At 41.1% G+C, this 15391-nt stretch overlaps 1 protein-coding gene across 1 annotated transcript; it reads right to left on the bottom strand.

Moving 5' to 3' along the window:
• Window positions 1–780: 780 nt before the first annotated feature.
• LOC105010254 (hydroperoxide isomerase ALOXE3-like) lies at window positions 781–14804 on the bottom strand. Its single transcript, XM_029118396.2, has 15 exons — window positions 14731–14804; window positions 12399–12562; window positions 12002–12212; window positions 11713–11794; window positions 11393–11515; window positions 9723–9826; window positions 9465–9634; window positions 9155–9298; window positions 5260–5463; window positions 4978–5064; window positions 4563–4732; window positions 4164–4285; window positions 3174–3274; window positions 2186–2356; window positions 781–1375 (listed from the first exon to the last, which is right to left on the bottom strand). The coding sequence occupies exons 2-15, from the start codon at window positions 12534–12536 to the stop codon at window positions 1196–1198; spliced, it is 2007 nt and encodes a 668-aa protein (XP_028974229.2). The 5' UTR covers window positions 12537–12562; window positions 14731–14804; the 3' UTR covers window positions 781–1195.
• Between the last annotated feature and the right edge of the window lie 587 nt (window positions 14805–15391).

The raw sequence follows: 15391 nt of genomic DNA, 5'->3' as shown, positions 1-15391 counted from the left end.
AAAAGTGTTTTTGGAATGGCAGAACAGTTCCACAAGGCTGTTTGTGGTCTGATTTCAAGGATAAATAGTGACATAATTATGGCTGTCATAAACATTTTGGACTGCTTGCACAAAATGTGACTAATTTCATTGTTCTGTTCACATTATTGTGATACAATGCATTTTTGTGCAAGAAAAAGGGTTTGAAACGTGTTGGTGTAATGGCAGAACAGTTCCACAAGGGTTTTTGGGCTGATTTCAATGAAAAATTGTGTCAAAAATGTGTTGGACAAAAGGCAAATCATTTCATTTTTCTGTTCACGTTCATTGTGAAGCCTTTTCTTAAACAAATGTGCATTGTGTTTGCACAGAACATTTGTATTGGGAGTATCACTCCGTATGGGTGTGTTATGGTCAGAATTCAATGATATATAGAAAAAATCTGATTTTGCCTATGATATTATGTACTTTATTGTGGAATTTCCCTAAAACACTACCTTATAAGAACATTAGCATGCATGCTTCTATTAGCTGAGGTACTTTGGAATAATTTGATGCCAAATACACAATGATCGATTTACATTACATATTGTTTAAAAGCCCAAATATAAAAGTAGTGACACCCAAGAATTTAAAGCGTAGTACTCAGAGGGTTAAATTCCATGGAATTTCATGGTTAGTATAATAATGAATATGGCACTGGTGTTGTCAAGCCTGTTTAACCGCACAAAAGACATGTTAAAATGTGAAGAGAGATAGTAATTGTAAAACAATACCAATTGTCCACACTGAATATGATCTTAGAAAAAAGGTTTTATTACACTAGCATGTTTAAACTGTACCAAAAGGCGTCTTTATACTGCAGCAACATAACAACATTAGGTTCCATTGTTCAGTGAAACCACAGCATACAGAGTCCATTAAAGCCCAAACAATTTTGTACGCATGTCCCAGAGGTTGTATTAGGATAACATCATTCTGGAAAGGAAGTGGGTGATTCTTTAGTTTAGGGAAAAGTGTGGGGAGAGAACAGAGAGTGGGTTGGTAAAGAACTCATGATTACATTTGTATATAATCTATGCCAGTGCTCATTTGTAAGAGACGAATGAACATCTAAGTGTTTCTTTTTTTCTTTTCAACTGTCATCAGCTTCCAATGAAACCATTCCGATCAAAACCACTTTAAACGGTTTTGCTTCTGTAGCACTTGATTCGTTTTAGAGGGCTACACTGGTCTCTATATTCTGAGGCTCCAGGTAGGTGTAGGGCAGTTCAAGACGTTGATTCCGGACTTTAATTTCAGCGCTGAAAACCTCCAGCTCTTGCTTGAAGTCTTTGATCTTCTGTATTGGGAGCTTCTCAAAGAAGTGCTCCTCTTTGTAGTCTCCAAGAAGGACCTGAGGAAGTCAGGAGAGAAGGAAATGTGAGGTACACTATTTCCTATATATTGCACCACTTGTCTGCAGCCATATGGAACCTGAGCTAAAGCAGGACTGAAATAATTTTAGGCAGGGTCATTTCCTGACAAAACTTCACCTCTCATTTAAAGTTCCAAATTAAGGCTCCTAAATCAACTGGACACGTAACTCACTACCCCGCCCAATATCTCTGCCACCTCTGAGCATAAAGATATGCCATCTGGTTAGCTGGCTTTCAAGATTACCAGATTACTAGCTAGCAACATTGATATTATTGTAAATAAAATGCACTGGAATGCCAGTTTCCACATGAGGATTTGGAATATAATGATGAATTAGCAGCGGCTGCAGAATTGCATGTTCAGTTTTAACAGCGAACTACAAGCTGAAAATAAACATGTTTCTCATTAGAATTCAGCTCATCTTGGTCTCACTAGTTAATGTTCTAATGTTGTTGGCGTGGCCATTTGTATAGAAAGCAACATTTTTCAGGGTTTTTTGATTAGGACCGGAGGCTCACTTCTATTGGTCACAACCATTGCACCCTCTCTATCATAGTCGTGGGAAGTAGCGGTGCCTCAGCAGCCCTGACAAGATTTTGAATATATGTTTTAGCTTTGTGTTGTCTGCTATTCACAACATTTACTTCCTTTAGGAGTCAGATGCAGAACATGTAAGTCGTTCAAAGCAAATAAATTGTCTTCTAACCCCTGAGGTCTTCTAACCCCTGAGGTCTTCTAACCCCTGAGGTCTTCTAACCATCACTATACTTTTCTCTTATATACTCACAATGTCAGAGGACGGCTTGCTCAACAGATACACTGTAGCAATGCCTTTAGCGGTGGTATTGATGTCTGGGAAAGTCTGCAGCATGGTCTTCTCTGTACACTGCCCCTTAGTGGTAGGAGGAGGTAGCTGCAGCGCAGTGGGGAAGTTGGGCATCCAGCCTCCAAAATCAAACTGGAATGACAGTGGTGAAATATATCAAACCCCTTACCTGTGTCTTTCTTGTGAGACAGTGACTTCATCAGTTCTGTTTGTGCTCTGTGTGTGTTTGTGCTAGAGACCTACTGTTCTTTATTCTAGTCTTTATTCTAGTCTATTTTAGTCATAGAATTTCTTGAACTAGTGTATTTATTTGGATTCTGCCAATGTATAGAGGATTTACTGGTTTAAGTATTGAGTTCCTGAAATGTTACTGATCCCCTCTGAATAACAAAAGGAAGAATGTTGGATGTGTTGCAAATGTGGAAAATGAAGAATGAGGTGTTGAGGTATACGTAAACCTTTTGTCAGAATGGGAAGAAACGCGGCTCAATGGGTTTAGGGTACTCAACACACAACAGCGGGCAGGGAGGGATTAGGAGCATGACAGACCAGGCAGATTGTTAGCCTCACCCATTCTTGTGTAAGTATTGAATGTATTTCCAACTGACCTTAGAGTCTCATAGTTTATTCTGTAAGCTGTGATTCCTCTCTCCTTGCAAGTTAATAAAAGCTGTTAATTGTGCAATTGAGTTTTCCTCTGTCTTACCTACCATATTCAAAACTGTATGGACTATCGAAATTGCCTTCATTAGACTAACTTTATACTAGCAAATCAGCCAGGATAAGGCATTAATGTATTGCAATGCATTAGGCTGTTGTGGGATGTAGTGTTTGATCAGAGTAAAAGGCAACAAAAAGACAAAAGGCACAAAGACATCTGTAATAATGCACCAATCGGAGGTCCATATTATTAAGTTACCTACAGTCATTTTTTAAAATGTTTAATTACCTGCCCGTTGTTAACAGCAGCATGTTGGACAGACGCTGTGAAGATCACCATGGTGAGAAACTTGACCAGCTCTGTCACTAAACTGAAAGAGTTTGGGATTCCTGCACAGAGAAGACAAGTCACTTCATTCAGTCACTGAATTGAAATTCAGCAAATGGAAAAACATAAAACAATTGAGCAATGGACATTCATAATGAGAAATTATGAAATCAACAATCCACATTTAATATGATACTTTTATGATGCAGCGATACAGTGTCAACATTTGGAAAGGGTGTCTTATTTTTCCCGGAATGCGTAAGCAGAACCGACCAAGAAGAGCGAATGTATCGTGAGTGACTGTGTGACTACCCATTGTTAAGCAGCGTAGCAGTTAGAGACGCAGACTGCCACATAGTCGATCGGGGTTCGATCCTTGCCACGGACCAAACTAAGTAGGCATTAGGATTTATTCAGGATGGGCTAGATCTTCAGTAGCTGCATTACAGTCTAAAGTAAAACTGTTTATAGTTGTATTGCAATGGACGAGCTGCACCGACGAGCACCATTCTGAGCGTTTTGACAAGTACCATAACATAGCAGTTAAAGACAAATGCTGTCACATTGGACACCGCAGATAGAATCCAGCCAGGGCAACAACATTCACTCCTAATTGTGGGCCGGCTGAACTAGGCTGGTTTCTTTTTTTTTTTTTTTTTTTTTTAACAACTACGGCAGAGTAGGTAAGCTTTCAAAGCCAATCCATGCCAAGCCATTATGCTATTTTGGGGTTAACTGATTTGAGATCATGCTTATTTATTGGACAACCTCAGTAAGCTTGCAGGAAGGCAATTTCTAATTATTCATTATGTGTTAAGCAATGTGCGCAGTATGTGTTTTTGCAATGCATCAAAGGCCAACTTATTTTTGATAAAACATTTCTATACACACATTACAAGTAAATTCCATTTGAAATGATAAATTAAAGGTGAAGATTGGTAGAAGTATAACCTGTGCTGGCGTTGGACAGGAACCCATTGAAGAAGATATCTTTTATCCAATTCTGCAGTTCACCATCCTTCTGGACATCTGAGTCGCTGGTATAGTAGCGACCAATCACACTATGAACAAACCTGTACAAAACCACAGGACAACCTCAGTAAATATGATTGAATAGCAGACCATGTTTGCCACTGATATCATTTATGACAATGTTGTGGTGGTGCAAAGGAGCGCATTTATTGTCTGTGCCACATCATGCTGGACCTCCAGGCATTAACACAATTGTTACTGCAAGGCCACTTATTGCAAGATCTGATTCATGCTGCTAAATAATAGAGTTATATGATGATCTTGCACAGATCTGGTGTCTTTCTCATTTGAAAATATATGGACTTGTAAACAAACTACCTGTGGAGGATGTCCCACAACTTGAGTCCATCGTCCCTGTAGTAGAAGTTGGGGATGTCGTCCATTCCTCGTGCAGTGATGTCCTCCGGTATGCAGAGGGAGCTGTATGTCAACTCGGCCACTGCTTTCTTCAGGAACTCTAACATCCCCGGACCTCCAACACTAGCATTCTTCAAGACAGGTTGAAGAATTCCCTTTCTCAATTTGGTTATTTGTTTTTGTCATTTACCTATATTGTTATTTTATCTGAAATAATCAGTTTAATATTTTTGTTGAATACATTTTTTTTGTTGAGAAGGGTTATATAATTAAGCGGTTAATTCACTGCTAGTGTTAACAGATATTCAAGTTTCCACTACCAAAGTTACACCCCATTACAATGGGTAGTGTACTAGATCATGAGAATAGAATGTACCAGTGTGATTGCCCCAGTCTTTGATATGAGACTCTCTCTTGCCATTGTGTTGATCTGCAGAGTGTAGCGGAAGTGAGAGATCAGGAGCTATGGAGAAATATGGAACAATTTGACATGAAAAACCCACAAGTCTAGTGTACTGTACTAATTACTTGTGTATGCAATATTGAGTAAAACAATTCTTTCACAATTTTTCTCATAAATAATAATTATTAACATATTAAGTATAACTGATATTTTACTAATCCAATCTCATGGTGTAGTTGCACAGCTGCCATGTACCTTGTAGATAGGATGCACCATTGGCAGGTTACGTAGCGTGGACACAGCAAACACCTCAGCCAGCAGGTGAGTCCTGAGCAGGTGTGAGTTGAGCTCATGTTCAGAGAAGTCGGCGTTCCTCACAAAGGTCTTGGCCAGGAGCCAATCGTACTCCGAGTCGGTGGGAAGGAAGATCGGGTTTTCCTCAGAAGGCTCTTGCTTCAGCTGTAAAAAGAAAACAATACATAGTTTGCTTCATTAATTAGTCATATTTTAAAGAGGTTGTATGGAAGTTAATGTGTTGCCTGTAATGGTTCATTAAGAGGTCAGATGCTAATTGATATACAGTCCTCATCCCCCTTGCAGCTGTCAAACAAAAAAAAAACATTTAATCGTGTCAAAGCTGCAACTAGACCTACATTCATATGAAAGACATTAAAAACAGTATTTTTTGGTATGTTTGGTAGTTATAAACGTACCTCATTTAAACTACACACAGGTATAAAGCATCTCAGCGATGTCTCTGGGCGTTACTGATTCAAAAGTAGGAAATTGGTCAAAAGATTTGTGCTTCTCACTGAACGACTCAAAGATCTGATTCAGTAAAGAGTTGAACTTCCCACAACTAGTCATCATTGGCAGAGTAATACTTTAGCATGGAAAAGCCCAAGGTATTTACTAAAATGTATGTGTTCTTGGCATACAGTAACTGGTAAAATATTGGTAAAACGAAGAGCTTTAGGTGTATGGACAATTGCATTCTTAACAAAAAAAAAAGACTCTCAATGCTAGTAGCCTAATTATAGTTGTAATGAAATCACTCCATTAATTTTTATGTAGGAATATGCTAACATGCTAAATATTTGTACTACTCTAATTATTAAATAATATTTTTATTTTGGGTGTTTTGGAGTTTACCCCGGTGAACGAGAGGGTCGTTTCCCTGCGCCTACGGGTCGGGGATAGGTCTCTCACTGTTGTTTGTGCCTACGGGCCGAACGGCAGTGCAGAGTACCCGACCTTCTTGGAGTCTCTGGGAGGGGTGCTGGAAAGTGCTCCGACTGGGGACTCTATCGTTCTACTGGGGGACTTCAACGCCCACGTGGGCAACGACAGTGATACCTGGAGGGGCGTGATTGGGAGGAACGGCCCCCCTGATCTGAAACCGAGCGATGTTCAGTTATTGGACTTCTGTGCTAGTCACAGTTTGTCCATAACGAACACCATGTTCAAGCACAAGGGTGTCCATCAGTGCACGTGGCACCAGGACACCCTAGGCCGCAGGTCGATGATCGACTTTGTTGTCGTTTCATCTGACCTGCGGCCGTATGTCTTGGACACTCGGGTGAAGAGAGGGGCGGAGCTGTCAACTGATCACCACCTGGTGGTGAGTTGGATCCGATGGCGGAGGAGGAAGCTGGACAGACTCGGCTGGCCCAAGCGTACTGTAAGGGTCTGCTGGGAACGTCTGGCCGAGTCTCTTGTCAGAGAGATTTTTAACTCCCACCTCCGGCAGAGCTTCGACTGGATCCCGAGAGAGGTTGGAGATATTGAGTCCGAGTGGACCATGTTCTCCACCGCCATTGTCGAAGCGGCCGCTCGGAGCTGTGGCCGTAAGGTCTCCGGTGCCTGTCGAGGCGGCAATCCCCGAACCCGGTGGTGGACACCGGAAGTAAGGGATGCTGTCAAGCTGAAGGAGTCCTATCAGGCCTGGTTGGCTTGTGGGACTCCTGAGGCAGCTGACGGGCACCGACAGGCCAAGCGGACTGCAGCGCGGGTGGTTGTGGAGGCAAAATCTCGGGCCTGGGAGGAGTTCGGTGAGGCCATGGAGAAGGACTATCGGCTATTCTGGCAAACCATCCGGCGCCTCAGGAGAGGGAAACAGTGCCCTACCAACGCTGTTTACAGTAGAGGTGGGCAGCTGTTGACCTCAACTTGGGATGTCGTCGGGCGGTGGAAGGAGTACTTCGAGGATCTCCTCAATCCCACCGTCATGTCTTCCATTGAGGAAGCAGAGGATGAGGGCTCAGAGGTGGACTCGTCCATCACCCGGGCTGAAGTCACAAAAGTGGTTAAGAAACTCCTCGGTGGCAAGGCACCAGGGGTGGATGAGATCCGCCCTGAGTACCTCAAGTCTCTGGATGTTGTGGGGCTGTCTTGGCTGACCCGCCTGTGCAACATCGCGTGGCAGTCGGGGACAGTGCCTCTGGGATGGCAGACCGGGGTGGTGGTCCCTCTTTTTAAGAAGGGGGACCGGAGGGTGTGTTCCAACTATAGGGGGATCACACTACTCAGCCTCCCCAGGAAAGTCTATGCCAGGGTTCTGGAGAGGAGAATACGGCCGATAGTAGAACCTCGGATTCAGGAGGAACTGTGTGGTTTTTGTCTGGGCCGTGGAACACTGGAACAGTTCTATACCCTCTACAGGGTGATGGAGGGTTCATGGGAGTTTGCCCAACCAATCCACATGTGTTTTGTGGATTTGGAGAAGGCATTCAACTGTGTCCCTCGCGGCATCCTGTGGAGGGTGCTTCGGGAATATGGGGTCCTGGGTCCTTTGCTAAGGGCGGTCTGGTCCCTGTACGACCGAAGCAGGAGCTTGGTCCGCATTGCCGGCAGTAAGTCAGACTTGTTCCCTGTGCATGTTGGACTCCGGCAGGGCTGCCCTTTGTCACCGGTTCTGTTCGTAATTTTTATGGACAGAATTTCTAGGCGCAGCCAGGGGCCGGAGGGTGTCAGGTTTGGGGACCACACGATTTCGTCTCTGCTCTTTGCGGATGATGTTGTCGTGTTGGCCCCTTCAAGCCAGGACCTTCAGCATGCACTTGGACGGTTTGCAGCCAAGTGTGAAGCGGTTGGGATGAAAATCAGTACCTCCAAATCCGAGGCCATGGTCCTCAGTCGGAAAAGGGTGGCTTGCCCACTTCAGGTTGGTGGAGAGTGTCTGCCTCAAGTGGAGGAGTTTAAGTATCTAGGGGTCCTGTTCACGAGTGAGGGAAGGATGGAACGGGAGATTGACAGACGGATCGGTGCAGCTTCTGCAGAAATGCGGTCGATGTATCGGTCTGTCGTGGTGAAGAAAGAGCTGAGCCGTAAGGGGACGCTCTCGATTTACCAGTCAATCTACGTTCCTACTCTCACCTATGGTCATGAGCTTTGGGTCATGACCGAAAGGACAAGATCCCGGATACAGGCGGCCGAAATGAGCTTTCTCCGCAGGGTGGCTGGGCATTCCCTTAGAGATAGGGTGAGAAGCTCGGTCACCCGGGAGGAGCTCAGAGTAGAGCCGCTGCTCCTCCACATCGAGAGGGGTCAGCTGAGGTGGCTTGGGCATCTGTTTCGGATGCCTCCGGAACGCCTTCCTGGGAAGGTGTTCTGGTCCCATCCCACCGGGAGGAGACCTAGGACACGCTGGAGGGACTATATCTCCCGGCTGGCCTGGGAACGCCTCGGTGTCCCCCCGGAAGAGCTTGCAGGAAGTGTCTGGGGAGAGGGAGGTCTGGGCATCCCTGCTTAGACTGCTGCCCCCGCGACGCGGCCCCGGATAAGCGGAAGATGATGGATGGATGGATTTTGGGTGGTGCCACCAAATCATTCGCTGGTGGCACGAACTGAAAGTCCTACATCAACTGTTGTCTCTCAGTACTACAAAAAGGGGGGAAAAGTTTATGAATGCTATGTACATATAGATACATTTCATAGAAAATGAATAGTCTGAAGTTGATGTAATTTTCTTATAGTGTCCTGCTTGTCCTAATATGAAACCAAGTTTAAAAACAGGAGTGTAGCCAGTTTTGTTGTTGCAAAAATTGTTTTGTGTATATTGTTCATGAAATCAGTTTTAGTGTGTTAGATTTTATGAAAACCAAAAATGTGGGCATTGTATGTCTATATTTCCCTCTTATGTGAAATGCACCTGGATTGCAATGGGCATGAGCTTCTCCTCCGGGGTCATGTAAAGCAAGCACAGCGGAGCAGCCAAGTAGTGTTTTTTCCCGTTGATCACATTTGCCGGTATTCCTTGAAGGCGTTTGTAGTCAACCAAGAAGATGTTTCCATCCTTTTAGGTAAGGGCATTAAGTGGTTAGTTGTAGAAGATCAAGATTAAGTCATGGCCATGCCAAAGATACTGGTACTAACACAATTTACAACATTACATTCAACTTGATAAGAAGTACAATACAATAACTAAACTGTGAGCGGCAACCAATTTTGTTGGTACCAACCTGCATCTCTTCCTCCAGGCTTTTTTCTGAAAGGGAAGCCTTCACCATGTCTTCTGTAACAGGGAAGTTATCTGGGAGCTTGGTACAGCAATTGATCATCATTGGGTTTATGCCGTTCAAAAACTGGTACCCGAAAAACTCATCCTTTTTCCAGTTCTTTTCAATGTATTCTAGAGTGATACAAAATGAACATTTGTCAAATTTAACTTTGGGATAAATTATTGAGGTGTTAATGCATACCACCTGAGTTGTCCTTACCATAGACTTTTGTCTTACGGCAATTGAATATATGACTAAGTTCTTCTAGGTTTTTCCATTGTTCCTTGTTTGTGGATAATCCTTGTAGATTCAGCTCCACCATTCTTCCAGGATAGAGGAGGACATGTAGTTTAGCATTAGAAAGGTAAATGGCAGACCATGCCGAGGATATCATTATTGTCATCATATATTCCTCCATATTCTAGAGGTGCCCACCACCCTGGCCAAATTCTCCACTCCTGACAATATCCCCATACTCTGAAACAGGATAATAGCATCACTGTAAAGGACAGGTTACAGGTATGTTGGGGATTTGTCAATGTAGACGATTAGAGGTCTCATTATTTTTATGATGTTGCTTCTTAATTGTGAACATACAGTAAATCAATTTGTATAACTCACACACCGGATTATTCTTACTCAGAATATTAAATTTTTACTGTTATGCTTATAGTCTTAATTTTGTACTCAAACTATATTTCTTTTTTAAAAAGACAGTCATTTAATCCTTATCATATCATTTAATCCACAATTTGTAATTAAGACATTCCAAATAATCCACAAAAACTCAGTGTTCAAAAATGTGAACCCCATCATTCAATAGCTTGTGACAGCAGAGGAGGAAAAGCAGCCCCAGGTCTTGATACTTCCACCACCATGCATTGACTTTTGGGATTAGGTTATTTTGGTGGTAGGCAGTGTTGTTTTTTGCCAGACACAGCGGTTTCCATTGTGGCCAAAAATGTCAATATTGGACTAATCTGTACAGAGAATGGATTTCTAGAAACCTTCAGGTTTGTCCTGGTGGTGTCTGGCTAAGTTAGGCAGACTGTTTGGTTCTTTTCTGACATCAGAGGGTTCTTTCTATCAACTCCCCCATGAATGCCATTTCGGTTCAGTGTTCTTGTTATTGTTGAAACAATAACTTGAGATGCAGAAGGGCTGCTGCAAACTTCAGTTATGTTTGGGTTGGTTTTTACCTGATTTATAATATTTCTGTTGGCTCTTTGGGATATTTTGGATAGACGTACACTTCTACGGCGAGTTGCTTTCGTGTTAAATGATCTCCATTTGTAAATGATTTGCCTGACAGTGTACTGATGGAGCTCAAATCTTCTTGAGATTTATAGCCTTTCCCATCCTGATATGCTCTCACTACCCTTTTCCTGATGTCCTCTGAGATGTCCTTTCTTCTTGGCATGGTGTGTTTTACATTCACCGGTATAGCTTACACCAAACTGACCAGGTTTCTTTTCTACAGGTCCCTCCTTTGATTGGTTAATTCAGTACCCAATTATTTACCCACCTGATTCCATAGCCGTGGGTAGTAGGGGTTCTGTGAGTGCTGCAGCCCCCCCCTGACGCAGCCTCGCCCACCCCCCTCACAGCCTCAGTCCCACCTGACGACATTCTGACAATCAAATTTTTCTGTCCACCCCGGATGCACGTAGGTATCCCGGTGTTTAGTCGGCAAATCATTATGGGGGTTGAGCATACATTGCCCATGATTTCTATAGCCTGATTAAATATAGATCTCATGGTGAACACAATTGCACAAGGGTTTCACATACCTTCAAGCATCACTGTATTATGTTGTACTCGGAGTCAGTGTAGGATTTCTTCCAGAACACCAAGCATACAAATGGTTGACAGTTTGTGCTTTTACTTACGCATTGAGGAAGGTGAACTTGAACTCAGAATCCTTGGTGAAAGAGAAGCGGACCTCATCGGGGAGATCAGAAACACTGCCAGCTTTAATTATGTTAGGCAGGCCGTCTGCATAGATACTCCACCTGAAAGGAATTGATGTTGTACCGTGAATCAAGACAATCTGTTCACTAAATGACAATGCAAACTGGTAGTTTCGGTGGTTTACTATATTTACTAAATGATGTACTCTGACTGTAATTCTGAAAACAATGGATGTGGTTTAGACTTGTTGTATCTGGTAAATAAGTGTTTTTCTAGAATTAAGGAATTGGTCCCTCACTGGTATGCTTGATGACGGATCTTGAGCTCCTCTTCTCTCTCCTTTAGGGCTCTTGGGCAGGTGTCATTGAAAATCAGCTTACCTTATAAACAAAAGTCCCAATAAGTTTAGCTCTTTTTTTGTATTAGTCAAACTGTTAAGAGGGCAACAGTGTTATTACCATTACCCCATGAATAAGGTCCCTATGAGACATCTCACCAGAAACTACAAATTACATTCTGCCAGCTGACATGGATGTCACAATATCAGCCTTAAACCTACAGATATAACCGTATACCATCATACTGACCAGAGGCCTCTCTATATACCAGTCTCTCTGAGCCTGAGAGCCAATTGTAACAGGGGAAGTGTCTGGTGCTTCCCTCTGGGGTGGTCACCACTACTTTAGAGCAGAACCAGTCATCGTTGATGTAGGCAAGCAGGGCATACGGCTTTGTTTCTATTGCAACAAACTCCAGAAGGCCCAGGGAAGAGGGACAGGCCACTTGATGTTCAATCACCTATAGAGAGATAAAGAGATTTAAATGTTTAAATCATCCCTATAAACAAAACCCTCTCGATGCCACCTTGCAAGTTGACCCACACCTAGAGGTCCCGGTCACAGGTCTCAGGACTACCTGGCCTGATGACTCCTAGATATCCCCTTTCCCCAGTGATACTTTCTATTGATTGATAACATAACTTACAGAGTCTTGGCATGCAGTTTCTTTGATGTAGGTCCATTCACTTTCTCCCTTGGTACCAGACAGTTGAATGTAGATACTGTTATAGGTGCCGGCATGCAGTATATTCCCAGTATGCAGTTCCACTTTGTAATTCACCATGATGATTCTATGAGACCTATATAATTCTAGCACAAATAGACAATGTATTAGACACACAGCAGCATACCTTAACAAGATACAGTTAATGGATCCATATGAGATCGCGGTTATCCAGTATTTGTTTTTGGCCCAGTCACTTGCGGCACAGAGATACACAGATGGATCTCCAGATTTAATATGTTGTCTTTGTACTATTTTCTATTAAATATAGGGGTTTAAAGGATTTGCACATTATTGCATTCAGTTTTTATTTCAATTTTACACAGCATTGTAAACAAGGTTGTAATTTAAATTCCAATTTAATTACAATTGAATGAAGTATAAGTTATGGAATTGGAAAGTTACTGTTTCCAATGAATTAATTTCATTGCAATTTTAAAAAGTAGAATTTCACAGTTAACGGAATTAATTCACAGAGTACATAAAAGGTTAGAATTTGATTTAATAATTTCACATTTTATGTAAGCAAATAAAACAAAGGGGTTTGCTGAATGTTGTCAAACAACACATAGCATGCCCACAAATTGTGCTCCAGCAAAGCCAAATAAAATAAAATGTGCACATTTCAAGACAACAGGTTTAAATAAATGTAGCAAACCTTTCAGGGGGGGAACAAGTGTCACTATCTTCACAAAGTGGCAGAGACAACTAAATGTAGAATATCTTTCCCCACTAAGGCACTATGACTATAATCTCGTTTCCAGAAACTTCTGCTCAGTTAGGAACTGTAAACAATCAATTTCCCAGCTAATTTGTTTGAGATTTGCTTGTTGCCTACTCTAATTCATGGATTGCACTTCTGCAACTTCCATGTACATGGCCAATTTTAAACAGGGGCTAATGACTGTTTTGTCTACATCACACTGTGGCAATGAAATACACTGACAATGCTTAAGTGGTTTTAAATATAAAGTAGAAAACAAAGTTGCATTAATCATGTGATCAAGATGATTTTGATCGATGGCAGTGTTGTATTAGCTAGCCAAGTTAATGTTGGCTTAGTCTTTCTTTGGATACCGCTGCAATTTTAACTTAGTTGGCTAGCTAACATTAGACTCTTGTCTATAGAAGTCTCATCTATCAGTACCACGCATGGCTAATATTGTGCTCCATTTCAGACAAAAGGCTGTTAATCTGTTCTACCTCTCTATGCACCCTAGGGTACTGTATTGCATTCATAATTGATATTGCCTTGATCATAATTAAAAGCTAAAAAAAATGTGTGTCACTGTCTCACTAAATATATATATTTAGTGATTGTGCATATATATTTAAACTAATAATGACATATTATAATGGCTTTCCGAGTTATTGACTAATCCTGAGTTGTCCAGTGTCAGTCTTGATTTTGGGAGATTTAGTATAATTATTGATCAATGATTCACAACCAAATTCATTGTGCTTTACTGTACTCAATAGCTTAATGTTGGCCTATGAATGCAAAGTTGTTAGAATCTTATGAAAAGTTATACACAGCTGTAATGGCTTGCCAAAGCAGAATACCTACCTTTATGACATTTTTGGGGTGGGTGTTTATTTTATCTTAATTTGTTTCATTACTGTAATACCTTTTCCATATTTATTTCTTTACATGTGGATGAGGTTTATAGACTGGTTAGGAATTCATAGACTTTGCAAAGGGTAGACTATTTACTTTGACAACTATTTTATGTTGACAATGAAATCAATTTAATTATTATAGATCTATGATTAAACTCAAAAACTAAACTACTGTGAGAAGTTGTGACTAAAGAGGATAGAAATACAGTGTAAAATCAATACATGATCAATTATATGTATGTTTCTGCAAATTATTTGGTTTATCTATTATGGCAGAATTAGACTACACAATAAACCCAAATATTGTTCATTCTGAGAAAAATCTGATGTTTTACAAGGATGACAGAACACTACAGTTGACTTTTTATACAGGTCCACAAATATTACAAATGTATGTATAAAAAATGTATGTATAATATTCAGGTCCACAAAAAATGTACAAAAACATTTGTATAAATACATGTGAAATAAAATACCTTTCACAATAATGAAACAATTATTAAGTATAAAAGAATGTATTAGTCAACACATTCAAATGGAAAGTCATAAAAAAACATCAAATGGAATTATTCTGTTAGATTGCAAATAATAATGAATAATAAAGACTGTCAATATAAAATTAACTCTTTCTTACCCAGATAAGATGCAGGAATTCTGCTGTGAGTTTAGTGTCACTGTGCTCTGATTCTTTTATACAGTTCAGTTGCAAAACCTTTTTTCCAAAGAAACTGTGGAATGATAGAGGAGGGACTGTTTTGTCACAGATCGGTTATTTTTGTGTCTATGGAATTATGGAGTTGACCTGTGACATTCAGGTATAGTTGAGTAATTCAGAACAGGTACTTTTTTTCTGACTTTGTCATGTTAATAATCTGATCTTACATCAGTCACGCTCTAATTCCTTCCTTGGGTATGGGAAATGCATTCTCCTCAGCGCATGTTTGCTAGTTGTATTTGTGGCTGAAAGTGCTGTGTGATTTGAAGCAAAATGGCCTGGATGCGATGTGCATTAGAGAAAATACTTTTTGGTCTTTGATCCCACCTGCTTTAGAGTTGTTGTCAGGCCATAATCACAACACAACTGGAAACACAAGCTTTAGAATCCATGTTGAGCTAAATACTGTTACTGTGGCTCACTGTAACAGTATAAAAGAACATACAGTTGCCTGCTTTCTGATTTTCTCTTATTATATTAATTAGCCAACCACATTTTACATCAAGTTTATATATATATATATATATATATATATATATATTTTTTTTTAAATCAACTCAGCATTGCAGGAATTTCATGA

The sequence above is a fragment of the Esox lucius genome, chromosome 25 (assembly GCF_011004845.1).
Source record: "Esox lucius isolate fEsoLuc1 chromosome 25, fEsoLuc1.pri, whole genome shotgun sequence".
NCBI classification, from domain to species: Eukaryota; Metazoa; Chordata; class Actinopteri; order Esociformes; family Esocidae; genus Esox; species Esox lucius.
Note: the sequence above shows the minus strand (reverse complement) of the source record. Positions and strands in the feature narration are given on the sequence as shown.

What these genes read in the sequence shown, in the direction of transcription:
- LOC105010254 (XM_029118396.2), bottom strand. Translation starts at nt 12,536, where the DNA reads ATGGTGAATTACAAAGTGGAACTGCATACTGGGAATATACTGCATGCC. An exon ending in GGTATATAGAGAGGCCTCTG is followed by an intron (nt 11,795 to 12,001) that starts GTCAGTATGATG and finishes TTTGTTTATAAG; the next exon opens with GTAAGCTGATTTTCAATGAC. An exon ending in GCCTGGAGGAAGAGATGCAG is followed by an intron (nt 9,299 to 9,464) that starts GTTGGTACCAAC and finishes CTTACCTAAAAG; the next exon opens with GATGGAAACATCTTCTTGGT.